Here is a 26,449-nt window from a genome sequence, read left to right as displayed (position 1 = left end):
CATAGTAACTCCATCAAGTATGTTATTATGTTACTTTCAACATAAGACTGTGAAAAGTAAAGTGACTTGTTAGGCATCACACAGCAACTGAATTCAGGGCTCCCAACTCTTAGACCAGAGTCCTTCCTAATATTGCCCTAATGCTAGCTTCATGACTAGATTTTGTGAAAATTATAGCTCAGCCTAGAATAAGGAACTAGAACTGTGGCAGCAGTTCTAGGAAATGTTATAATTCTCTTCTAGAAATAGTCTTCCACACAGAGCAGAAGCGTGGCGAGCTCCAAAGGACAATAACATTTCTCCTGGGTCTCATCACCTTGTGTCATGCCATCTTCACAATAACTGGAGGTGGGGGGGACTAGGCCTCCCATCAGGCTGACATTTTGCCTGTCACTTGTGTGCACTGAAAGGCATGACATTTCCTACACCTTTGAAAACATCATAAAAAATAAAGGAAACAGTTCTCATTCTGAACTTTACCTCTGCTGGACCAAAGTGTTTGCTGACAGCGCAGGGATAAAAGCAAGAAAGGGGAGGGTTCCCTAAAGAAGAGATAAGGGGAACATTCCTGGGCTCAAATATTTAACAACTGACCAATGCTTGTACTGGTAAAATCACCTTCTACAATACCTGCACTATCGTGCCTTTCTTATTGACGAGCTAAACACAAGTCTTGAAGTATTCTCTCATCTGTCTGTCCAAGATCACTGAGAATGTGGCATCTGCTCCAGTGAAGAATCAATTCACTGACACACAGATTGCTGGATGCCATTTCACTCTAAGTTATTCTGAAGATGTCTGCAACAAACCAAATATATAGCCCATTGACCATAGCCATGAAGGCTATAATTTCCTCTAGGTCAGAGAGAAAGTCCGTAACAGAATCAGACCTAGAATTCTGGTCTTCTGAAGACCCATGTCGTGGACCCTGGTCTTCTCCTTCTGTTCATTCATTTGCATCCTCTGAGGCTGCACTGTGGTGGTTAGCTGACCCTTATTCCTGGGATCACTCATTGTTATTACCCCTGGCATTAGGACTCAGTAATACACTAAACTCTAACTTCTGGAATCATTACCATGTGATCATGACATCACAGAAGCCCAACAGTTCCGTCTGCTGATTTTTCAAACCAAGCTGCAGAGTGGTAGTGGGGAAGACCTGAGAAAATGGCCTGCTCCATTGAGATCCAAGCAGCATTTATTCTCTCCTCCTTTGTGACCTTCTTCGTTGGACTCCTCATCTTATTCATATTCAGGCTAATCTGGAGGACCATTAAAAAATGGCAAAACATCAAGGGAACAGGAATTATCTTGGTCAGTTTCCTTATTTGGGATCGCACTGTAAGAAGATCTAGACCGGTCTGGCAAGTGATTGTGTTTAGAAACAATATAAGCTTCACTCAGCTTTCATGAGCTAGCAGGGCCAGCTCTAATTTGGTGCTGATCCTCCACCGGGGTGGAAAACAGGACAGTAGGTCACCATTCCAAAACCTGCAGGTACAGAGCTACACCTCTCCTCCCACCACTCAGAGAAGCAAATGCTTTGAATGGTTGATGATGAATGGTAGCTCTGGAAACAGAGGTCGCTATTCTGAAAAAACGTCCACAAACAGTATGTCTATGTCACTATTTTGAATTTCAAAACGATGGTTGTGCTTGGTACTATGTATGAGGGAGGCAAAAACGAACATCAAGTCAAGCTTACTTTCACAAATCGCGCATTGTAGGATACAGATGCACTGACACAGGTAAACTGCCTTTCATAAACCATGTTAACCCAATACACTGAGTTCATACAGAAACCCATGCATACATGCACATGCCATACAGTCACAAATGCAGACACTTTTCACAAGCAAACAAGCTTTGCAAGGGTGGGTGGTGTTGAGCAACAGCTGGCAAATGATCATAATGAGAGTAATGGTATCGTACCCAGATAAGACTTTGCTTAAGAGCTTGAAATAAAACTCTCCAATGCTAGATAATGGCTGTTCTATTACCAGCGGTCAAAGGCAAAGGGCTTTATTATGCCCTGTGTGATTTGTTTCCAATTTTTTCCCCAAACTTTGTTTTTCTGATATTGTAATTTCCATAATAGAACACATTTCACTTGTGCATTGTAATTGATACTGAAGAGTTGCTTAGAACATTTCTCTAAACGGCAGAGGCACCTCGGTGGTTCGGTCGTCGGACTGAGCATCCGACTTCAGCTCAGGTCATGATCTCACAGTTTGTGGGTTAGAGCCCTGCATTGGGCTCTGTGCTCACAGCTCACAGCCTGGAGTCTGCTTCAGATTCTGTGTCTCCCTCTATCTCTCAAAAATAAATAAACATTTAAAACAATTTCTCTTCATTGTAAACGTTGACATAAAATAACATAATTTGTAATAACTTGGTAACTTTCTAAGGTCATTGGTAATATCATAAAATGGAATTCAGGTTTCTTCATTTAAGATGTACCAATACTGAAGTCCAGACATTTTGTTGTTAAACAAGTTCCTTCTAATATTAATTATTTGTAAAGACTTTAAGCAGTGGCATAAAAACTATGGAAAGAATTCTCAGGTGTACTTACTTCTTAACAAGACTGATAGAGTACACAAATGAGTAATGAGTGTGGTGAATCTGCCTTCCACCTTTTTTCTTTTCTCCCAATGCACAAATGAATTGGTAGATTCGTTAAATCTCCTTAGGCTTCTGCTCCAGGAAATATATCTTCTTCCCCTATTATATCTATTTTTGTGTGGTTACAAAATTCATGTCTACCCTTCAGTCCAGAGGCGTCTTTTAATTTCTAATAGGAAGCAAATACAACAAAATGTAAAGAAGTAGGGTCCAAAGCAGCCAAAATACTATACTTTTATGGTTTTGAATCCTGAGGAGAGAATTTGATACAAGTTGAGTGACTTCTCAGCAACTTGTTATATTTAATTGAGAGGTTTTCTCTAAGCCTTTGGGAAAATGGCCTAATGCAAAAAATGTCACAACTGTCAAAGTTATCTTAAAAGTTATTTGGAGTCATAGTTTTCTCCTTAAATGTGCATTTTTAAAAGGCTTACTACATTCATAAATATTATTTTATTATATCTTAGGGTCAATTTGTTTTCCCACAGAAGGCTCTAATTTCATAACAAAATTCAAAGGAGTGTTCCATATTAATGTTATATTGAATATTTTTTTGAAAAAAAAATCAATTCTCAGACAACATCTCAGGAATGCACATGAGTCACACGTATTAGAGGGCAAATCATTGATCAAGATATGGATTCTATCAAATAGTTATTTAATGAGACTTCTTTTCCTACCACTCAGAAATTATGAGTAGAAAAATTAAGCCATTTCAAAATCCTGGCTCCATATACAATGAGTTTTTCCAAAAGTCAGAGGGTCAGCATGGTGTGATCAATCCTAGTTCACTTCTATCTTTCTTGGTGGTAGCTTATCAACAGATATGGGGACCAGTTCAGACTCCAGCCTCTCCTCATCCCCTGCTTATGTTTCTTTATCAATGGATAGTGGATTTAATCACACTTACTTTGTCTACCTCATAGGGTTACTATCAATTTTAAATATAATAATTAAGGCATTTTATAAACATGAGGAAGGAATATATCAGCAGGATGTGATACCAGATAAGGAACTAAAAGCAACATAAAATTGCTGAAACTTTCCTTCTTTCTCAAAACAAAAATTAGGTACTTAAGTAATCACTAAAAATCAATTTATGATCTTTTTGTCTTTGTCCACGTATCTTGACAGAAAAGGGTAAGACACGTCCCCACAGCATGAAGAAGCGTGCTACTCTCAATCCTGACCACTACGATAATGTCAGCTTGAAGGGTCTAGGACTGAGTGTATGTGAGGAAGGCATGGTGAGGACTTCAGAATTCATCATTAAAAAGCGGTGCAAAAGATGAATCAAATGCAAACCCAGTAAAATTCAATTCATGAAATGCTGAACAAGCAACTTCAGCGTTCTCTGGGTTGGACAAGGTGGAACGATTTCCAGCTTATACCACAGCAGGAGGCTCCAACATACATAAAACAGATTACTTTCTCTGAGATTCAGCTCACTCTCAATTCTTTCCTCTTGTGTGTAGGAAGTACTCTTGAGAAAAAGCACCGGTAATAAACATTTGAAAAGTCTCCACTTCCATGGAGTATTTCGGAATCGTATAGAAATGTTGCTTTCAGCACAGACCTTTGTGGGGCAAGTGTTGGTAAGTACATTTTCATGGTTAGCTTGCTAATGTACTTTAGCCATGAATATAATTGTAGTATATATAATTCTATCACCCAGGTAAGCATCTGGTGTTCCCTGGTGGCTTTATCTAAAATATCCCTGCCTCCCCACGGCCATCTCCCTTTGTCTACCTTCTCTTCCATTAGTCTTTTAATCTGAATATAATTACTTGGCATTGTATTTCCTATTGAACATCAGGGGTTTTGCTAGAAGGAAGCTTTATTAGCACAAAGGTTGTGTTCAGTTTGTTGCCTCGAATGGAGACGGATGTCTGGCATAAATATGATGTTTGGTGGGTCATCTGGCCTGAAATGTGTAACTGTTAACCCCTCCTTTGATTCTCATAGCTTTTTTTTTTCTTCCTTATACAAATTAGTCTTTTTGCCTCATTATGATGGTATTTAGTGTTTTACTACCTGTCTTAATCTAGGTAATTCATACATGTTAAAACTTAATTCAGACATAATCTCATAGGGGAAATCTTACTTTATCTCCATAATAGGCTAAGAGTCCATCTCTAAGCTTCTATATATTCATTGCACACTGCTATTAAAATTACCTGTGCATATGCCTGTCTCTTCTAGTGTACTGTGAGCTCCTTAAGAGAACAGACTATGCCATGGAAATGCTTATATTCCATTGTCTGGAAACAGAAGACGCCCTATAAATGAATGAATTGATCTGAAATATTAGAAAATAGAATCTATAGTGTGAGGGTATGCTGCCATCAGATGGTGGTATGGTGGAGTAGATGTGAGCTAGAGATTATCCTCTGTTTTTTTTGTAATTGGTGAAAACAGTGCTCTTTTCTGGTTAATGTTCATTCAGATAGAATTATTTTTAAAATTTATTAGGAAGTACATAATTTCTTCTGAATGTGGAATCATCTGAACATTCCTTTTTCTTTCTTCTAGTTTTGCTCCCTTTTCTGAAATCCCTATCAGTATGACCTGTTAGAGAAGGATTCTTTCTGATTATATCAGTGATTTCTTAGCTAGGATCTCTTCAAATGCTCAAATCATGTGTGACATATGAGGATAATATTGGGAATAACATATTAAAGGTCTCTGGGGTGAGGGAGAAGAGAACCTATACCATCCACCATATACGCATTGCATATGGGGAATGGGTGAGTAAGGAATGATCGATCATTGATTACATACCAATAAAAATTACCTCTTAAAATAATGGAAAAATTTTTTTTTCAACTTGTTATAGCTGATGATTAAGTAGTTGGAACAACAGAAGTAAAGGTTAGAGAAAGGTTAGATTAGAATAAACACTCTAGGCATTGATTATTGAAAGGCATAATCGAGACCCTCAGTAGGGGTGCCAAGCAAGTATTCTATGAAAGGCTAAGAAGAGAACAAAAGAGTCTGTAGATCTCCTTTCCATCCTTCCATTCTTCCTTTCTTGGTAATTCTCTTACCTACTTCTTTCAATAGATATTGTTTGCCAACTACACACAAGGCTGACATTCTAGATATGGTGAAAACACAGACAAGAGTTTTGGACTCCCGGGACTTAAATTCTGGTGGGGAATAGAGATGACAAATATGTGCATAAACAAATAAGATAAAATTAATATGGTGATGAATGGTATTGGGATTATGACTGATGTTTGAGAGTCTTGGTGGAAATGGAGTTATTAGATCGTATCAGATACAGTGATCAGAGAAGAAATCTCTGAAAAGGTTTTGAGAAATTCTCTGAGACATGAAGAATCAAAATATAAAGCAATTAAAGGGTGGAAGAAACAAGGTTATCGACAGAGAGAACGGTTTATGGAAATAAAAAGTTCAGCTTACTGCAAATACCACAGTGGGACGTGCATGCTAGAGGTCATGGAGGGCAGAGGAGAATGAGGTCAGAGAGGAGACAGGAGAACCAAGCAATGCTTTGTACTTCATAGTAAGGAACTAGGCTATTCAAATGGAATGATTTTACTCTAATGCAAAGGGAAGTCATTAAGGGTTTTTTGAGCATGTGGTTGACATGGTCTAATTATGTTTTAAAAATTCAAGAGGCACTAAAGTTTAAAAATAAAGGAATTATCAAAGGTATACCAGGCAAGTGACAATAGAAATTGGGAGTACATTTTAATATCAGGTAAGTTTGAATTCAAAGCAAGAAAACAATAAATGAAGCCAAGTAACCTGTCTTAGTCTTAGTCTCCTATGATCACTATGAGAAAGTACCACATGCTCAGTGGCTTAAACATCAGAAATTTTTGTCTCAAAATTCTGGTGGTGAGAAGTCTCAGGTCAAGGGTTGTTTGCATCTGAGGTTGTAAGAGAGAAGTGGCTCTATGCCTCACTCCTCGCTCTGCTGGTTGGTTAGCAATCCTTGGTGTTCCTTGGCTCATACATGCACCCACACCTTTGACCTTGTTTTCACATGGCATTCACATAATGTTTCCTCTATTCATGGCTATGTCTAAATTTCCCTTTTCTAAGGACACCAGTCACATTGATTGAGACTCCATCCTCATAACCTTATCTTATCTTGAATACATCTGCAAAGACCCCATTTCCAAACAAGGTCACTTCAGGTGGGACTGAGGGTTAGGACTTCAACATATGCTTTGTGGGGGGCGGGCCCCCGACACAATTCAACACACAACCTTCATAATGATAAATTAACAACCCTCAACCGAGATAGAACATCATGAATATCACCACACCAAAAATATGACTCTAAGATAATAAATAAATAAAAATTACAAGAAATAAAAAAGAAATATTAAAAACACATTGGTAGTAGGAGCTTTTAGTTCACCTTCCTCATATCAGGACTTCATAAATAGAAAAGAAATAATGTTAAAAAACAAAATTCAACCAAGTAAACTTGAAGATGTAATTGATTTTATTAACCAATTCATGAATTGAGCAGCATCCCATGTAACAAGCAGAGGGATGCTCCGAGGAGTTGTACAAAATGGAAGGTCTTCATAGGAAGGAGAGTGGGGCAAGGAAGTTATTAGTAAAAGAAAAGAAAAATTGTTTCAGGCAAGATCACCTTCCCTTAAGGGTTAGAGCAGGGGGTCTTACCATGCAGATTACCTCACTAGTGCTGGTCAGGAAATTCCAGACTGGTTTAATATTCCATTCCCTGGAATGGCTAAAACTGCTATTGGGTTAGGTATTAAGTCTTTACGGGTCTTAACATAAGTGACTCCATTTTGCACCTGTTTGTTTTTAACAATAATAAGCATAAAGAAGACCAAAGTAACTTAATTAATAACAGGAAGCTGATTGAAATGATGAAACTCCATATGCCGAAAACAGAAATTAAACTTACAAGTGTCTATGAACTATTTATAAATATTCAGCATATTATCAGGCCACAAAAAAAAAAAACAACCAGAATTTTGAAACTTACAAAGTACAGACAGCCAACATTAACTGAATACAGCACAATAAATAAATAAGAAAATAACAACTCAGAAAAAAAGAAAGAAAAATGAAGATCTTACAGCTAACAATTGTTACATTTCCCTCTCTCAAAAGACGCTTAACTCTGAAAAATCAAAATAACGCTTGTGGTATATTTAGATCATAAAAATAATGAAAACACCACATACCCCTTGCACCTAGAGTATAAGATGGGAGTGGTTCTGAGTTAAATGCCTAACAATAAAAACTTGATAAATAAAAATAATTAAAATCGGGGCGCCTGGGTGGCGCAGTCAGTTAAGTGTCCGACTTCAGCCAGGTCACGATCTCGCGGTCCGTGGGTTCGAGCCCTGCGTCGGGCTCTGGGCTGATGGCTCAGAGCCTGGAGCCTGTTTCCAATTCTGTGTCTCCCTCTCTCTCTGCCCCTCCCCCGTTCATGCTCTGTCTCTCTCTGTCCCAAAAATAAATAAACGTTGAAAAAAAAAAATTAAAAAAAAATAATTAAAATCAATGAATCATCAATCTCAACAAGTTAGAGAAAGAAAACACATTAAATCTACACAGAATAAATATAAAAAGAGTCAGAAATTAACGAGTTGTAAAACAGCTGATTATTTGAAGCAAACAATAAAAACGAGAAATCAAGAGCTAGCCTCACCAAGGAAAAAAGGGGGCGGGGAAGCACAAATATATAAGAAATAAGACATTAAGTGAGGAATAAGTACATTGATAAGAAGGAAACAATGCTATGTAGGCAATTAAATTTGAAAACTGGATGATTCCTTAGGACAATATAAATTACCAAAACGTATCACAAAAGAAAGAAACGTAAACATCAAATATCTGGAAGAAACACAGATGCTGTCAAAGACCTGCATCACCACCACCACCACCACCACCGCCACCCTTCTTCCCTCCATCTATGGGAGACCTAGATGATTTTAAGGTCTAGTCAACCAGATCTTCAAGGATGGATATCCCTAATGCAAATTAAGCAGTTCCAGGACACAGGAAAGAAAGAAAGAAAACATTCAATTTTCTTTTTCAAGGAAAGCACAGTGTCTGTATCAAAACCCCTAAAGATAACAAGTAGAAAAAAAAATGTACAGATTCATGTCCTTGATATTTAGAGGGAGGATACTTGGCCAACCACCCAGTGGAAGACCAAGAGGAAGGAGGAGGAAAAAGAGCAGAAGGTGAAAAAACAAAAACAAAAAAAAAAAAGAGGAAAAGAAAGGAAAAGAAAAAGAAGAAAAATGAGGCGAAAAATTCCAATAGTCAAAAGGAGAAAATATAGTATCTTCAAAACAGGACACCTTCTAGAAATCCCTCTGTAGATTAAAACATGGCAAAGTATTGATCAGCACTGTAGCATCAACGGGCTTGTTGTTTTAGTCATCACAAAGTTTTTATGTTTTTACAACTATCTTTTCTTCTGCATTAAGTTTTTAATTTTTTAATGTTTATTCATTTTTGAGAGAGAGAGAGAGACAAAGCCTGAGCTGGGAGGGGCAGAGAGAGAGGGAGACACAAAATCCGAAGCAGGCTCCAGGTTCTGAGCTGTCAGTGCAGAGCCTGACGCGGGGCTCGAACTCACAGACTGTGAGATCATGACCTGAGCCGAGTCAGACGCCCAACCCATTGAGCCACCCAGGAATAGTTTTAAATATAGTCCTATCCCTAAACAAGCTGCTCCTTTTTGAGTGGAAGTGGGCAGAGGGGTTGTGGCTAATTGTGTAATTGCTTCTTTGTTGCTTAGATGGCTAGAACAGTTTAGAACTAAAAATGTGGCTTATCTTTAATAAGTGTGTCTATTTTTGACATCATTCTAGGCACCATTTATGTGCACATTCTGTTATCCTGTTTTCCCTTGCTTCTATTTTTTCCGGCAATCTAGCACTTTATGTTTCTTTGTATTCTCTTAACTCCTTCCCAAAAATGTGTAATCTTTTCTGTGAATATGTAATCCCTTCTGTAAATGTGTAAATAAGCCCTTAACTAGATCAATAGTTGTCAATCTTAGTATACAGATGAGCAAAGTATATAAATGAACAAAGAAAGCATCACCGTTTGTTTGGAAATGAGAAAAAAATATTTAAAAAATGATGCTGGAAAAACTGACTAAAAACTTATTTCCCTGGGTTTTGCTCATTTTCATAATGCAGTAATAGTTCTAGGGGAAAAGAAACATAAAAATACTAGATCTGTTTCTTCATACATTGTATCCATTGTTTATGTTACAAAAATAAAGTTTAAAAATCTTTCCCACCACCTTGAGATGAGTTGTATCTTTATGTTTTATTTTGCATTTCATTATTTCATATTTTATATTTAATATACCGTCAAGCATCAGGCACCTATTTTGTATGTATGAGACTATAGTTTAGAGATCTTTATCATATGAATAGAGAAAAGACTGACAGGAAGTACCACACAATATTCACACTGATTATTTGTGCATGGTTACATTGTTTGCCTTTTTATGCACATGGCACATTATTCAAAAAATACCAAAGGGTGCAGAAGTGAAAACTTAATTTCTTCCTTACCCCTATCTCCGTCCACTGCTACGAGCTTCTTCCTTCAAACTTGAAGATTCTCAGTAACATTGTCAGATATATTTTCTTTGGGTGTTTCAGTGACTTAAAACAACTTTTCTCCTCCATAAGTTGTATCTCTAAAATTTAAATTTTGAAATAAAAGAAGCTGTTGTTATTGTGGCAGTCCTTTGTGAAGACGAGTAAAATGAATAGCAGCCAGCGAAGGCAAAATGAGATGTGAATTCAGGTTAGTGTGTTGATCTCTTGTGTCTTTAAATTGGAATACAGCCTGAGCAAGTGGGATAGGAGTTTCCAAAAGACTTCTAAAGGGCCAGCTTTGTTCTAGATCAATTCTCCCAATTCTCTTCTTTGGGTGCTAGTTCCTAAAATGGATTTACCTTAGGACTTCTCACACCAGTTCTCCTCTCCATCACTCTTTTAAAATCCATTTTGCAAAACAGAGGTATTACCATTACCTCTTTTTGATAAATGAAGAATCTGATGCATAGAGAAATAAAAGGCAAAAATTATAAAACGGGAATGAGAAATACTATCTATGGGTAATTTCAATGAATAGTTGTGTTAATATATGAGAATGGACTAACATATAATAATTACAAGACTCACTAGTTAATAATATACACGTATGCCTAGCGTATAATACATATATAGGTGGAACTATTATTAATATTTTTATAAACAATACTCAGCACTTGTCTCTATAAACAAAAAAATGATTAAAATTGAGGTTGAACCCTTTCTCATTTTAGCAACAAGTAATATCTTTAGTTAATTGAAAAAAAAATCTACCTCATTTGGATAAACTTTCCATGCAGTATTTACCATAATTTGTAGTATAGTTACATTGCTTTCATCAGGTGTGTCTAAACAATAGGATAATTCAATATGGAAGACAGTAAAAAACACATTTAGAGAAAGGTGTCAGAAAATTTAGATGTCCTTTTAGTTTCTTGCACCTATCTTGAGATTACAAACCTGTTCTAGGTGTTAAGCAGTTATTACCGCATCAACATGATAATATACATTATAAAGCATGATCATGTTATGCTAAGCAGTAAATACTGAATCAACATGATATACATTATAAAGGTGTTAAGCAGTAATTACTGAATCAATATGATAATATACATCATAAAGCATGATAATCCTAAACCCAGGTTTTTGCCAGTTGTCCTGGTGTACCTGCTTAGAGGATCGCTTTCATTCTTAAAAGTTTACACACTTGGTATGATAAATAATACAGTCTCTTTAGTTTTAAATGAAAAGTTTTGTTTTTTTTTTGAAGCCAGAGGTCATTTTCCAAGGAAAAGGAGCCAGTAGAAGGAATGAAAGTTTGAAGGTCTCCTTGACTGCTGTAAGGACCAAAGTCCACTCCTGGTTAGAAAGAACACTTTTCTTTTCTCTCTATCCCTAATCCACACCATTCCTCTCCCCATGATGGGCCATGTTCCTCTCCTTTGGTTTTATTTAGCTTTGCTGGGGACTTTTATATTTCATACACATTTGCATATATAATTAATATCTTTTTTATCCTTCTTAATTTCAATATCCCATTTTTCCCATTTGTTTAATTTCATTTGCCACCCCCCCCCCCCACCTCCAGTCAGTTTTAATAAATGAGGATACTACCTAACAGAGTACCCTACCTGTTCAGGGTGAGAATTTTTTAATAAACCTTTTCTGCTCCCAAATCTGCGTCTTTTCCTATCATCCAAAAGTCCACCTGAAGCTCAGGGAAGAGTTGACTGGATGGACTCTGAGTTTATTGGGAGAAATCCCCTCAACGACATGTTTCTCCTTTGCGAGACTTGAGTCAGAGAGAGCAAGTTCAAGCCCCAAAAGAAGGCTTAAGGAGCAATCAACACGCTGCTGCGCCTTGTGAAGCTTGCTGTTAAAAGGAACATCCTCGGGGCGCCTGGGTGGCGCAGTCGGTTAAGTGTCCGACTTCAGCCAGGTCACGATCTCGCGGTCCGTGAGTTCGAGCCCCGCGTCGGGCTCTGGGCTGATGTGATGGCTCAGAGCCTGGAGCCTGTTTCCGATTCTGTGTCTCCCTCTCTCTCTGCCCCTCCCCCGTTCATGCTCTGTCTCTCTCTGTCCCAAAAATAAATAAAAAACGTTGAAAAAAAAATTTAAAAGGAACATCCTCAAGCTGCAGGTTATTTCTCCACGTGGCAGAGGGCCCAGGGCTCCTCCTGGGGCCTCTACCCGCCCTCTACCAGCAGCGGTTTCGGGCCAGGGTGTGCCGCTGGCCTCCACCATCCCAGGTTGCTCCTGCTTCCTTCTAATCACCTGCCTTGGTTGTGGAGAGCCGCCAGCAGCTGGCGCGACAGCTTCTCAGGCCCCCACCCTCCGCTGAAGCTGCTTCTCCCAGCACGCCAGAACAGGAAGACGGGCCGCACTTGGGTCAGCTGCCCGCGCAGGGACCAGGTAGAAAAGGCCACCCTCGAGGATGGGGACCGCCCCCACAGGCTTGGGGATTTCCAGGATCTGGTGGAAGGCGGCCTAGGAGTTATGTTCAATGGTCAGCTGTCCCTCTGCAGAAGCAGCACGGCACAGCTCAATCTTCTCTCTTTGCACAGCTCCATCGTTAGGGGTCTGGCCACAGGACTTGTTTCCTCGTGTTCGTCAGTTTACTGGTCACTGGGTCTCCCAGCACAGGGTTTATTTTCGCTGTTGGGCCACTTTGATGAGCTGAGTCTTCCTGCGCTGGTCTCATACCTCCTCCTCAGTCAGCTTTGCCTAAGGTTTGCGACAATATTCCCCGTCCATCAGGGAAGCCCGGTATTTGAAACCACTACGTCTGCGCGCGCCTCCGGGGCCCAGCCTGGAAGCTGCAGGACGGCACTGCGCATGCCGGCCCGGGATCCCACCGCGCTTGCGCAGCCTGCCACGCGGCACGCACGCGCTCTGGGCCGGCCCAGTCTCCGGTTTCTTGGGTGGTATTTGTTTTACAAAAAATGTTCCTATGAGTTCTTTCTTAGCCATGTCTCATAGATTTTAGCAAGTAGTATTATGATTTTTATGAATGCCTAATTTGTCGTAAGTTGTTTGAAATTTTAATTTTGATTTCTTGTTTGAGTCATCATCCATTTAGAGGAATGCTGTATGTATAAGCTTTTATTTCCTTGGGATAGAGTGGCTATCTTTTCCACTTTGGTAAAATTTATGGTCCAAGAATACTACTGCCTTTATGATTTCTGGCTTATGAAATTTATGGGGAAATGCACTGTCGCCTAGTGCATGTTCAATTTTTATTACTACTTAATGGACTTTTGAAAGAATATGTATTATGTTTGATATAGAAGCACTATTAATTGTGTTATATGTGTTTTCCATACCCCTTAATTATTTGCTGACTGAAAGGGACATGCCAAACATTTTTATTTATGATTTTGTAGTTTTATTGAATATCTTGTAGTTCTATCGAATATATTCATCTTGCATTTCTAACCCATTTTAAATTATATATTTTATATAATATCAATTAGTGCATAAAATTATCTTTTAAGTCTTTGCTTGATTGTGCCTTTTATCTATATGAAATATTCATGGTTCTCACATTTAGTGTTTTGGGTTTTGTTTTGTTTTTGGCTTGAATGGTTTTGAATATTTTGCCTTCATTTTATTCATACTTGATTGGGATGTCTTTGCCCAGCTATCTGTCAGTCTTTTTCTCTAATTTCCTGTTAACTGTGTCTCTGTAAATAACATGGAGCTGGATTTTTGTTCTCTTATTGATTTAAGAATCCATTTATTTGTTGATTTATCAGAGGAATTTAATTATTCTCCTTTATGGTAATTTGTTTTATTGGTCTTCATAATACTTAGAGATTGAATTTGCTACATAATAGAATATCTAAATATCAGTGGGTTAAAAAAAACAAATGGTAGATAAGTTAGCAAAGAAAAGGAAAATGGGTGTTAGGCAGGTAAGAGCTCTGTCCCAGCCTTGGTTTCTTATCTTACTAGAGAGGCCAGAGATACCTCGTGACTGAATTTTGAGAGACCTGGACTCAGACACGGGCTCCTCCACTTCCTATTGTGTAATCCTGGGCAAATTAATTTTTCTAAATTAGATTTCAGTCATACAATATGAATAACCTCCTTTAAAGTATTGTAGGGAGACGTCTATGATAATAAATATAAACCATTCAGGGTATACTAAGCATTGACCATTGGCTGACATTTTTGTTTATTACATATTTTGTATAATTCCTTTTTTAATAGGATATCATGGGCACACTAGGTTAAACCAAGTTCAGAACAAACTTCCCATTCTATATTTCCTCTGTGTATCTCCACATGTTTTTTTATTTATATGAAATTTATTGTCAAATTGGTTTCCATACAACACCCAGTGCTCATCCCAACAGGTGCCCTCCTCAATGTCCATCACCCACTTTCCCCTCCCTCCTACCCCCCATCAGCCTTCAGTTTATTCTCAGTTTTTAAGAGTCACTTGTGGTTTGCCTCTTTCCCTCGCTGTAACTTTTTTTTTTTCCTCTTCCCCTCCCCCATGGTCTTCTGTTAAGTTTCTCAGGATCCACATAAGAGTGAAAACATATGGTATCTGTCTTTCTCTGTATGACTTATTTCACTTAGCATCACACTCTCCAGTTCCATCCATGTTGCTACAAAAGGCCATATTTCATTCTTTCTCATTGCCGAGTAGTATTCCATTGTGTTTATAAACCACAACTTCTTTATCCATTCATCAGTTGATGGACATTTAGGCTCTTTCCATAATTTGTCTCAACATGTTTTATGTCTGTATCCTCCATGTGCATGAGATCTTTGTTTTTTTTCCACCATACCACCTGTCCTTCCTTCCAGAAATTGCGAATGAATTGGAACATTCAGTTCCAGATTGCTGTTGTGGCTTTTTGTTGGCTTGTTTTTAGCACTGTACGTCTGGTAAGATTTTTTTTTTTAATATTTGCTTTAGAGCTAAAAATTAACTTTACCAGTTTCATTAGGTACTTTTTTTTTAATGTAACATGTTTTATCTTTCATGTTTTATTTTTTTTAATGTAACATGTTTTCCTTGAGTGTTTCCCATTTTCATTTGCAAGGGAAAGTGTGGGTGGTATACTTTCATACCTTGAATGTCACACAAAAATAGTTTTTTCCTTGCTCTCGCGAGTGAACACCAGTCTTCTTGGGTGTAGGATTTTTGGCTTTCAGTCCTTTTTCCTAAAATTTCTATAAATGCTATTCCAGTATCTTCTAGCACTTAAGGCTACCTGCTAGATCTCAGCTCCAAATCTACCCTGTGCCCTCTGCTTTGTGATGTGAGGCCAGGCCTCAGTTATTACATGTGTCCTTTGTCAGCTTGCTTGTGCTCATAGTTGAGCTCTGCCAACAAGGGTGTGAGAGGAGACAGAAAGCCTAGGGATGGATGTTTTGCATCTGTTTTTTTCTCAGCCTCACTCAGGCAATAGCTTTTCACTCTGGTAGCAGTCTGTGGTTCTGGTTTCCAGTTTTTCCAACACTGCCAAAAGCAGGCTCACATCATCTCCTCAGGGGTGCCATCACCAGCCAGGCCAGCTAGGACCCCTCCTCTAAGGTCTGCAACTCAATTCCAAAGGGCACCTCTTTTAAGATCTAATGTTGATAATGCTGACCTCTTTTTCCTTTTTTGTTGGTAACTTTTTCAGTTAAGTTCTGTATTTTGAGATCATTGGCGAATCACATGCAGTTGAAAGAAATAAGATAGAGAGAGCCCAGTTACCCTTTACCCAATTTCCCCCAATGGTTGTATCTCACAAAACTACAGTGTAATGACAGCCAGGATATTGACATTGATATAGGCAAGCTACAAAACATTTCCATAACAAAGATCCCTCATGTTTTTGGTTTTGTTTTTTGTTTTGTTTTGTTTTGCTTTGTTTTTACAGCCAGAACCACTTCCTTCGCATCTTAACACTCTTCAACCATGGCAACCAACAGTCTGTCTTATATTTGTTACTTTTGTGATTTTTTTTTGTGAGTTGATTCATCCTTTTATTTTTTATTTTTATTTTATTTAAATTCAAGTCAGTTAGCACACAGTGATACAGTATAGTCTTGGCTTCAGGAATAGAACCCAGTGATTCATCTCTTATATATGATACCCAGTGCTCATCCCCAAAAGTGCCTTCCTTAATGCACATCCCTCATTTAACCCCTTTTTGTTGATCTCCCAGACAACCCTCAGGGTGCAGCTTCTTTCAGTTGCTACCTCCCTATAACTCCCATATTGTCCTTCTACCTTTCCCATCCTCCGGTGCTGTTTATTAGATTTTTAGAATCCCACTAGGAACACTAATTGTAATTTGACCAAGTTTAATTACATGTTCTGTATTAGTGTTTTCATAGGAGGTCATTTCATCTCTTTCCTCTGCTGGATTCTCCTATTTTCTTACATTTCCCACATAACTGGCATTTTCTATTGTCTGCTAATACTCATTCATGAAGATTTAGAGAATTCAGTGTCCCTCGTTTACTGTGTTGGCTGTTACTTGTGTTCTCTAGGTACACAAAACTATCTACCAAGTAAATTGGCGGTTTTAAGCCCCACTGTGGAAATCAGTCTCAATTTACTGTGTGTTTTCCCACACAGACAAACATGGGAGATCATGCTGTGGCCAGCAATTCTGCAAACAAGGCTTTCTCTGGAACAGGTCTCACATTTTTCTCTGACTGCTTTCCCAGATGCTTCTGGAAAAAAAATAGTGTTGCCGCTGCTAGCCAAGAGATTCCCCAGCAGTGATGGTGTGGCTTCAGAGTCTCCTCCAGGCCTCTCTGGCTTTGTGGCTTCACCTTTAGTCTGTGGGCTCAAGTGGAGGGCTTTCCACCCCACAAACAACCAATGCTTCCAGATTTTGCCCTTCCAACCCAAGAAAAATTTACACATCCCCTCGGAAATCCCTCCTAATATCTGTCTGACTCGGTGAACAGGTGTTCACAGGATGTTAGCTCCCAGTGCCTACTTTTGGTTGGGTATACATTTTCCTGTTTGTTATATATTATTTCTGGATAATATTTTTTATGTTTGTGGCATGAGGTTGGTATTTTTCTTAGTTTCAATGAAACTAACATTTTCTCTTTTGGGGTGGGAGGGGGGTTAATTTCTGCGGTTTAGAGGATTGTAAACATACGGCCTGTTGTCCTCTTTCTGGAAGCTTTGCAATATATGATTTATACTTGAAAAATCACTAAAGAGATTTAGTGAAAGAGAAAAAAATCATGCGTAAAGACAAGAAAAAGATTTCGTGGAAGCTATTAATCGTTATCAATACCCTGAGATAAATGTATATAATCTCCCAATATCCACTTCCAACATCTTTTCTGAGCCTCAGAATACATTTCTAACTGCTGTTAAACCCACAGACTTAGTAATATCTCCATCAACACCTAATGTAAATGTTAAAATGGAGCTTATAGTCAATGGTGAGACCCCAAGGAAATAGATGCCAGTAACTCCCAGGTATTAAATAAGCTGCAATATTGTCACTTACAAAGCCGTTGGAAGAAAACCATTTGAAGCTCTTGGCTCTTACCCAATGACATGTAAATTATGGTAAGTTAGTTCTTTATATGTTTTGGATACTAACCCTTTATCAGATATGTCATCTGCAGATATTTTCGCCCATTCTGCAGGTTGCCTTTTAGTTTTGTTGATTGTGTCCTTCACTGTGCAGAAACTTTATTTTCATGAATTCTTAATAGTTTATTTTTGCTTTTGTTTTCCTTGCTTCAGGAGACATACATGGTAAGAAGTTGCTATGGTTGATGTCAAAGAGTTACTGCCTGTGTTCTGTGCTAGGATTTTGATGGTTTCAAGTCTCACATTTAGGTCTTTAATCCATTTTTAATTTATTTTTGTATATGATGAAAGAAAGGTTCTAGTTTCATTCCTTTGCATGTTGCCGTCCAGTTTTCCCAACATCATTTGTTGAAGAGACTCTTTTTCCATTGGATATTTTTTTCCTGCTTTGTAGGAGGTTAATTGGCCACACAGTTGTGGGTTTGTTGCTGGGTTTTCTGTTCTGTTCCATTGATCTCTGTGTGTACTTTTGTGTCCATACCGTACTGTTTTGATCACTACAACTTTGTAATATAACTTGAAGTCTGGAATTGTGATGTCTCCAGCTTTGCTTTCCTTTTTCAAGGTTTCTTTGGTTATTTGGGGGTCTTTTTTGGTTCCACACAAATTTGAGGATTTTTCATTTCTGCGAAAAATGGTGTTGCTCTTTTGATAGAGATTCCATTAAATGTGTAGATTTCTTTGGGTAGTATAGACATTTTAATAATATTTATTCTTCCAATCCATAAGCATGGAATCCTTTTCCATTTCTTTGTGTTGTCTTTAATTTCTTTCATTAGTGTTTTATAGTTTTACTCAGTACAGGTCTTTCACCTCGGGTTAGGTTTATTCTTAGGTATTTTATTGTTTTGGGTGAAATTGAAATTCTTATTGGTTCATTAATTTCTCTTTCTGCTGTTTCGCTATTGGTGTATAGAAATGCAATAGATTTTTGTATGTTGATTTTGAATTCTGTGATTTCACTGAATTCATGTATGTGTCAGTTTTGGCAGATTTTTGGTGGCATCTTTTGGGTTTTCTATATAGAATATCATGTTATCTATAAATAGTGAAAGTTTGACCTCTTTCTTGCCTATTTGGATACCTTTTATTTCTTTTTGTTGTCTGATTGCTAGGACTTCCAGTACTATTTTAAATAACAGTGGTGACAGTAGACATCTCTGTCTTATTCCTGACTGTAGAAGAAAAGCTTTCAGTTTTTCCCACTAAGGATGATATTAACTGTGGGTTTTTCATATTTGGCCTTTATTGTGTTGAGGCATATTCCCTCTAAACCTAATTTGTTGAGGGTTGAACGGATGTTGTACTTTGTCAGATGCTTTTTCTGCATCTATTGAAATGATCATATGGTTCTTATCCCTTCTTTTATTAATGTGGTGTATCATGTTGATCGATTTGTAAATATTGAACCACCCTTGCAACCCTGGAATAAATCCCTCTTGTTTTTAAATTTTTTTTAATGTTTATTTATTTTTGAGAGACAGAGAGAGACAGACAGACCACAAGCTGGGGAGGGGCAGAGAGAGAGAGGGAGACACAGAATCCCAAGCAGGCTCCAGGCTCTGAGCTGTCAGCACAGAGCCGGACGTGGGGCTTGAACTCACGAACCGTGAGATCATGACCTGAGCCGGAGTCAGATGCTTAACCGACTGAGCCACCCAGGTGCCCCTGGAATAAATCTCCTTTAATCATGGTAAATGATTTAAGGAATTTATAAAACTCAACACCCAAAAAACAAATAATCTAATTAAAATGTGTAGAAGACATGAATAGACATTTTCCCAAAGAAGACATCCAGATGACCAAGAGACACATTAAAAGATGCTCAACATCACTCATGATCAGGGAAATACAAATCAAAACTGTAAAGAAATATCACCTCACACCTGTCAGAATGGCCAAAATCAACAACACAGGAAACAACAGGTGTTGGCAAGGGTGTGGAGAAAGGGGAACCCTCCTGCACTGTTGGTGGGAGTGCAAACTGGAGCAGCCACTCTGGAAAACAATATGGAGTTTCCTCAGAAAGTTGAAAATAGAACTGCCCTATGATTTAGCAATTGCGCTACTAGGTATTTACCCAAAGAATACTAATTCAAAGGGATATATGCAACCTGATGTTTATAGCAGCATTATCTACCATAGTGAAATTATGGAAGCAGCCCAAGTGCCCATTGACTGATGAATGGATAAAGAAGGTGTATTGTATATATATACACAATGGAATACTTGTCAGCCATAAAAAAGACTGAAATCTTGCCATTTGAAACAACGTGGATGGAACTAGAGGGTATTATGTTAAGCATGATCAGTCAGAGAAAGACACGGTATGATTTCACTCGTGGAATTTAAGAAACAAAATAGATGAGCAAAGGAAAAAAGGGAGTCAAACCAAAAAACAAAAAAAAATTTTAATAAAGTGTATGTATTTATCTTGAGAGAGAGAGAGAGCAAGACAGCGAGCACAAATGGGGAGAGGGGCAAAGAGAGAGAAGAGAGGGAAACCCAATCAGGCTCCGCACTGTCAGCACAGAGCCCAACACAGGGCTTAAGCTCACAAACTGTGAGATCATGACCTGAGCCCAAATCAAGAGTCAGATGTTTAACCTATTGAGTCACCCAGGCGCCCCACAAACTTTTAACTATAGAGAACAAACTGATGTTTACCACAGGGGAGATAGGTAGGGACATGGGTAAACTAGGTGACGGGGATTAAGGAGGACACTTGTGATGAGCACCAGGTGATGTATGGAAGTGTTGAATCAAGATATTGTACACTTGAAAACAGTATAAAAACTTTAAAAAGTTAAGGTAAGTTGGAAATAGCAGAGGATTTTTGGAACAAGTTCTGTTGTTGCAGAGGTATGGGAGTGCTTCCCTCTCACATCAAGCCTAAGGAAAGGCTTAAGAGGAACCACTCAGAATTTTCAGTCTGCATCTCTGGGAACTCTGAGGACACAGAGGACTGACATCTGGTTCGTTTGTGGAGAGGCGCTGTTGTTGGGCTAGCTGCTCTACGGAGGAGAAGTTGTCACACTGAAGATAGTCTGTCCTTTTACTATTTGTTGGAACAAAGAATGGTTGAGCTGTTCCACCTGCCAGATAGGGGTCACATGTGAGAGTCTTCTCTTGCCTGCTCAACTAGGCATCTGGAGGGGTAGGAATTCCAGCAAAATAAAGGCATGTGAGATGTACTGAGAAAAGAATTGTGAGCAACCAGTTCAAGAACATGCTTCCACCCAATTTAAGGGAATCACAAAGGGGACCCTTAGTGATTAAATATTATCCAGACTGCAACCCTTCTGCCCCTTCCCCTTGCATTTCTGATCCCCTTTATTTTCTTAGTATGTAACTTCTAATATACCATGTAAGTTACAGATTAGTCATCTTTTCTTTTAATGTTTGTTTATTTCAGAGACAGAGCATGAGTGGGGGAGGGGCAGAGAGAGGGAGACACAGAATCAGAAGCAGGCTCCAGGCTCCGAGCTGTCAGCACGGAGCCTGACATGGGGCTTGAACTCACAGACCACAAGATCATGACCTGAGCCGAAGTCGGATGCTCAACCGACTGAGCCACCCAGGCGCCCCGTAGTCATCTTTGTATTTTCTAGACGCTAAGATCCATCTGGTGGATGGATCCCAATCACCAGAATGGTATTTGGGTCATGATAGGTACTAAAAAAAAAAAAAAAGAAATATTTGCCTAATTTGAATATGAATTGAATTGGTATCTCCAAAGAGCAATGGAATAGCCCATGCAAGTAAATATTAAACACCTCCCCTTCCCAGACCCCCAGGGTGAGAGCATAGTGATCTAACAGCAGTCAAGTCCAGCGTTTCCTTCTCTGATCTCCCTTTTCTGTTCATTCTCTAACCTTGACCTACAATTCTGGAGAGGCTCGAGGTGGCTTAGTCAGTGTGCAACTAGAAACAAAAACTCAAAAAGGGTTAATAGGGAGGAGACTGACCTTTTTCCCAGTACAGGTAACCTGCCCAAGGAACACCTGAGCTGGAAGGGAGTAAAGCTTTAATTGTAACTAAAATTCAGTTTTACTATTAGTATTACTAATAATATACTGGACTGAACATAAAAAAAAATGGCTGGAAAACTATAAATGACTGGAGGAATGTTTGGTTACCTAAAGTTGACCTGAAAAGTCATGGAGGCTGCAAAAGGTTTCATCCAAATGCCTTGAGGGTTTGGAATGGGAAAACTTCTGATAACATTCCACCAGCTCTGCTTCTTCCATAAACCAGGCACATTCGCATGTTAAACTCACTCATATTCTTTTCCTCATTTACAGCACATTCCCTCCTGTCAAAATCCTGACTATCCTTTTACATGGACATGTTGGGACTGTTTCTTCTCCAGTATCACAGACATTTCAAGTCCAGAGTTTATGTCCAATAGCCCTCATTTCCAACATGTAATAAAGTGCCTGACACATTTAAAGCACTTAATAAATGTTTGATGAGTGAAGAAATGAATAAATGATGGGACTTCTTGAGATCAGAAAGCTTTATGAGCGGTAGGAGGGACAAACTTTATTCTAAAGTATATAGGAATGAAAATTACATAAGTAAAATGAGTGAGTGTGTGTCATTTATTGAAGACCTAGTAAAGGTCCAATCAGTTTCTCTTGGGTGAAAGAATGAATGAATGAATTCATGCATGCATGCATGCTAACATAAATGAATGTGTGAAAAATGGCTGCATATATAGGCAAGGTTAAAAGAGTAAACACAATTTTGTTGGTTTATTTATTCATCTATATATCAATAAAATTATTTGGTCCTTGTTTTTTTTTGTTTTTCCAGATGATCCTTGTATTTGTACTAAGCATTGGGTCTCTCATAATCTATTTCATCAACTCTTCTGAGTGAGTAAAATCCCCAGTCATCCTTGTCTTCTGTGTCATTAGGTTGCCAGCTAATTTGGAATTTTCTGCCGGGAGTAATGTTTAATATGCTTTCAGACATACACACATATAAACTCATAAAAAAAAAGGGGTGAGTGTTCCCCCCATGAAGCACTAAATCTAGTTTCACCGGAAAATGCATGAGTTTCCCTGCATTGCGCATTGCTACGGGCTGTGGTGCTGTATACACATCTATTTTAGAGTCTCTGAGACTAGAAGCCTCCAGCTGTGATCTCCACCCTTGGACCACTCCTGAGGGTGTTCTGTGTCTTTGGAATCCTTAAGTGTTGAAACAGAATATTTATAGTTGTTTCAGGGTTTGTCATAGGTTTCAAACAACTTTGGATTTGGATGGGTTTGAAGAAGGAACATGCTAGATCTCACCTGGGATAAAGGAGCAAGTTATTGTCTGCTCCTCTCTGAAGCCATTCTCATCTTCTATACCCAAGTTAGAATGGTTTCTTGGACACAGCCTAATCTAATCTGAGCTCCACGCTGATCAGCTGGGAATTACACTGGATTTCTAGCTGAAGTAAAATTGGTATTATGGGGCCACAGAAGTCAGGCAATTTTGGAAATGCTAGGGAAACTAGTAGTCTTTGCTTTGTGAACTCCTTACTGACCTTTTAGGAAATTTTCTTTACATTTGGGTTCATATCAGTCCATTTGACTTAGTGTAGGTCTGTATGAGAAGGGCACAGATGTCAAAATGTCCTGGCTGGGCAGATAGTTTTGCAAACCAAGAAGAGCCACATAATCTCTGTGCATCTGAATCCTCATCGATAAAACAGAAATAGAACCAATAAACTCTATGAAAGGACGAACACGTAATTGTCCTGTTATTTTCAGCTCCACATGCAGTCCTGTGGTTTTGTTTGTGCATACCTTTCCTCCCAAGGGAAAAGTAATTTCCTTAAAATGTGAACGTAAGTGTCTTGGATTAACCATTCATGGTGAATAAATAGAACATTGCCTACTCTTTATTTGGTCTTCTGTAGTAAAACTTTTAAAATGTTCATCTGTATAAATGGTTCTTATTTCTTTTCCAGCCCTGTTGGAAGCTGTTCTTCATACCAAGACAAAACCATCCCTATTGATTTGACTTTCAATGTGTTCTTTAGTTTCTATTTTGGGTTGAGAGTAAGTATCTATGGAAAGTGGGAGGAAATAAATGAACACAACAGGTGCAACGTAAAGAGGTCTTTATGTGCCTTAGTTGTACGATTTGCCTCTGTTTTCAGGCTCTACAGCTAGAGGGTGTGTGCCCTAACCTGTCCAATGTATAAAGAGACATGAAAACTCTCCCTTGCACTTAACACTGTATCTAGGCCAAAAATTCTGGTGCAAATGAAAATTATTCCTTTGGATACCCTGTCACACTGTCCTCCTTATTGGCTTCCCAACCTACCACTGAGAAAACTTTACTAATAATCACAAGCTAGGAAACCTGAGGAACAGCTTCTGAAATGTCATTGGCTCAACCGATTCCACTGATGGGACATGTGCCATATAATTGTATAAAATACTTTAATACCTTTGTTTCATTTTTGTTACACTCATCTATTAAATAGTTCTACCATTCCATAGGCATTTATTGAGGATCCATCATAGGTCTAGATTTCAGTGTATTTATCCATCACATGTTTATGGGAGACTATATATATGTGTGTGTGTGTGTGTGTGTGTGTGTGTGTGTGTATACATATATATGTATATACATATGCACACACACATATGTATATATATATACACACACACACACATATCTGTATTTTTATGACCTTCCTTCAAAACTTCCTTCAAAACTGTGTGTGTGTGTATATATATATATATATACACACACACACATATATATATATATACACACACACATATATATATATATATATATATACACACACACACACATATCTGTATTTTTATGACCTTCCTTCAAAACTTCCTTCAAAACTGTGTGTGTGTGTATATATATATATATATACACACACACATATATATATATATACACACACACATATATATATATATATATATATATACACACACACACATATATCTGTATTTTTATGGCCTTCCTTCAAAACTTAACTCTGACCACACTGACCATCAAGATCTTTTTATAGTAATTTATCCCTCTGTATATGCTTGCTTTCTTAATCCAAATAGGGAAGCTCATAGACACAGGTCTTGGCCAGCCAAACTTCTAGATAGTTGTACTTTTTCCATTAAGGGCCATTCTAAATCATGTATCTTTGTTCACAAGTAGGAGGCTTTAGGGGCACCTGGGTGGCTCAGTTGGTTAAGCGTCTGACTTCAGCTCATGTCATCATCTTGCCATTCATGAGTTCAAACCCCGCATTAGGCTCTGTGCTGACAGCTTTGGAGCCTGGAGCCTGCTTCAGATTCAGTGTCTCCCTCTCTCTCTGCCCATCCCCCACTCACACTCTGTCTCTGTCTCTGTCTCTGTCTCTCAAAAATGAATACATGTTAAAAAAATTTTAGGACTGCCTGGGTGGCTCAGTCGGTTAAGCGGCCGACGTTGGCTCAGGTCATGATCTCACGGTCAGTGAGTTCAAGCCCCGCGTCAGGCTCTGTGCTGACAGCTCAGAGCCTGGAGCCTGTTTCAGATTCTGTGTCTCCCTCTCTCTGACCCTCCCCCGTTCATGCTTTCTCTGTCTCAAAAATAAATAAACGTTAAAAAATTTTTTTAAAGGAGGCATTATGAAATTCTATATATCAGAAAGCTCTAAGAGCATCAATAGGTTCAAAGTGTTTATTCTGATGTGTAAGTGTTAAGATCTGGTGAGTAAAATGGGTTCATGTTCATTTACTGAACACCCATTAAAGGAAGTTCTTTGTAAAAAAAAAAATTAGAGTTTATTTATTTATTTTGAGAGAGAGGGAGAGAGACTGAGAAGGGGAGGGACAGAAAGAGGGAGAGTGAGAATCCCAGGCAGGCTCCATGCTGTCATCTCAGAGCCAGATGCGGGCTAAGAGATCATGACCTAAGCCAAAACCCAAGAGTCATGCTTAACCGACTGAGCCACCCAGGTGCCCCTGAAGGTACAGTTTTTATATAAATACATATTTATCTACATGTCTATACTAATATATATTCAAGTATATAGCTATCTGAATACACATGCGTGTGTATGTATAGGTATGTAATAGATTGAGATCAAAGCTTTAGTTGAGTGAGATGAGTTGATAAAGCCACTGGTATGTTCATTTTTAAATTCTCGAGGGTAACAGAATATGGAGTCTTTTGTTTCCATTTCATAGTTTGTGGCAGCGGATGACAAGATCAAGTTTTGGTTGGAGATGAATTCAATAGTAGACATCTTTACCATTCCACCAACCTTTATTTCTTATTATTTGAAGAGTAACTGGCTAGGTAAGTGCATTGTTGGAATTAGGTGTAGTCTCTCAAAAATAAATAAATTTAAGTCTTCCACTTTCACTCATAAGTATCCTTCATTTCCATTTTTTAAATGACCTAAATGCCATTTAAAACCATTTTTCACCATGATTATATGATTTTGTAATATATTTTCAAAACCTGTTATTTTTTTAAACCTCAGTACCTGGTAACGTACCTGATGCACAGTAGGTGACACTGGTTATTTATTGTTTGTGGACTGATTCATCCACTGCCTGAGAGACAAGGTCCAAAACCCCCCATCCCCCTGAGGCACCTATATGCTAGAATCCCACGGGGACTGGAAGAGATGAAAAGTCTCCAC

General features: G+C 38.5%; 1 protein-coding gene across 1 annotated transcript in view; it reads left to right on the top strand.

Annotated features, from left to right (window-relative positions):
* The first annotated feature begins 1,117 nt into the window (after positions 1-1,117).
* The window catches only part of KCNU1 (potassium calcium-activated channel subfamily U member 1), a 149,959-nt gene continuing 124,627 nt past the window's right edge, over positions 1,118-26,449 (top strand). The window contains exons 1-5 of the mRNA XM_040460964.1: positions 1,118-1,314; positions 4,101-4,220; positions 22,606-22,667; positions 23,756-23,846; positions 25,989-26,100. Of these exons, the coding sequence (XP_040316898.1) occupies positions 1,168-1,314; positions 4,101-4,220; positions 22,606-22,667; positions 23,756-23,846; positions 25,989-26,100 (532 nt within the window). The 5' untranslated portion in view covers positions 1,118-1,167. The remainder of the gene's footprint in view (positions 1,315-4,100; positions 4,221-22,605; positions 22,668-23,755; positions 23,847-25,988; positions 26,101-26,449) is intronic.

Source organism: Herpailurus yagouaroundi, unplaced genomic scaffold (genome assembly GCF_014898765.1).
Source record: "Herpailurus yagouaroundi ecotype Mexico unplaced genomic scaffold, PumYag 28, whole genome shotgun sequence".
In the NCBI taxonomy this organism is placed as follows: domain Eukaryota; kingdom Metazoa; phylum Chordata; class Mammalia; order Carnivora; family Felidae; genus Herpailurus; species Herpailurus yagouaroundi.
The sequence above is the reverse complement of the archived record's forward strand: the minus strand, read 5'-3'. Positions and strand labels throughout refer to the sequence as shown.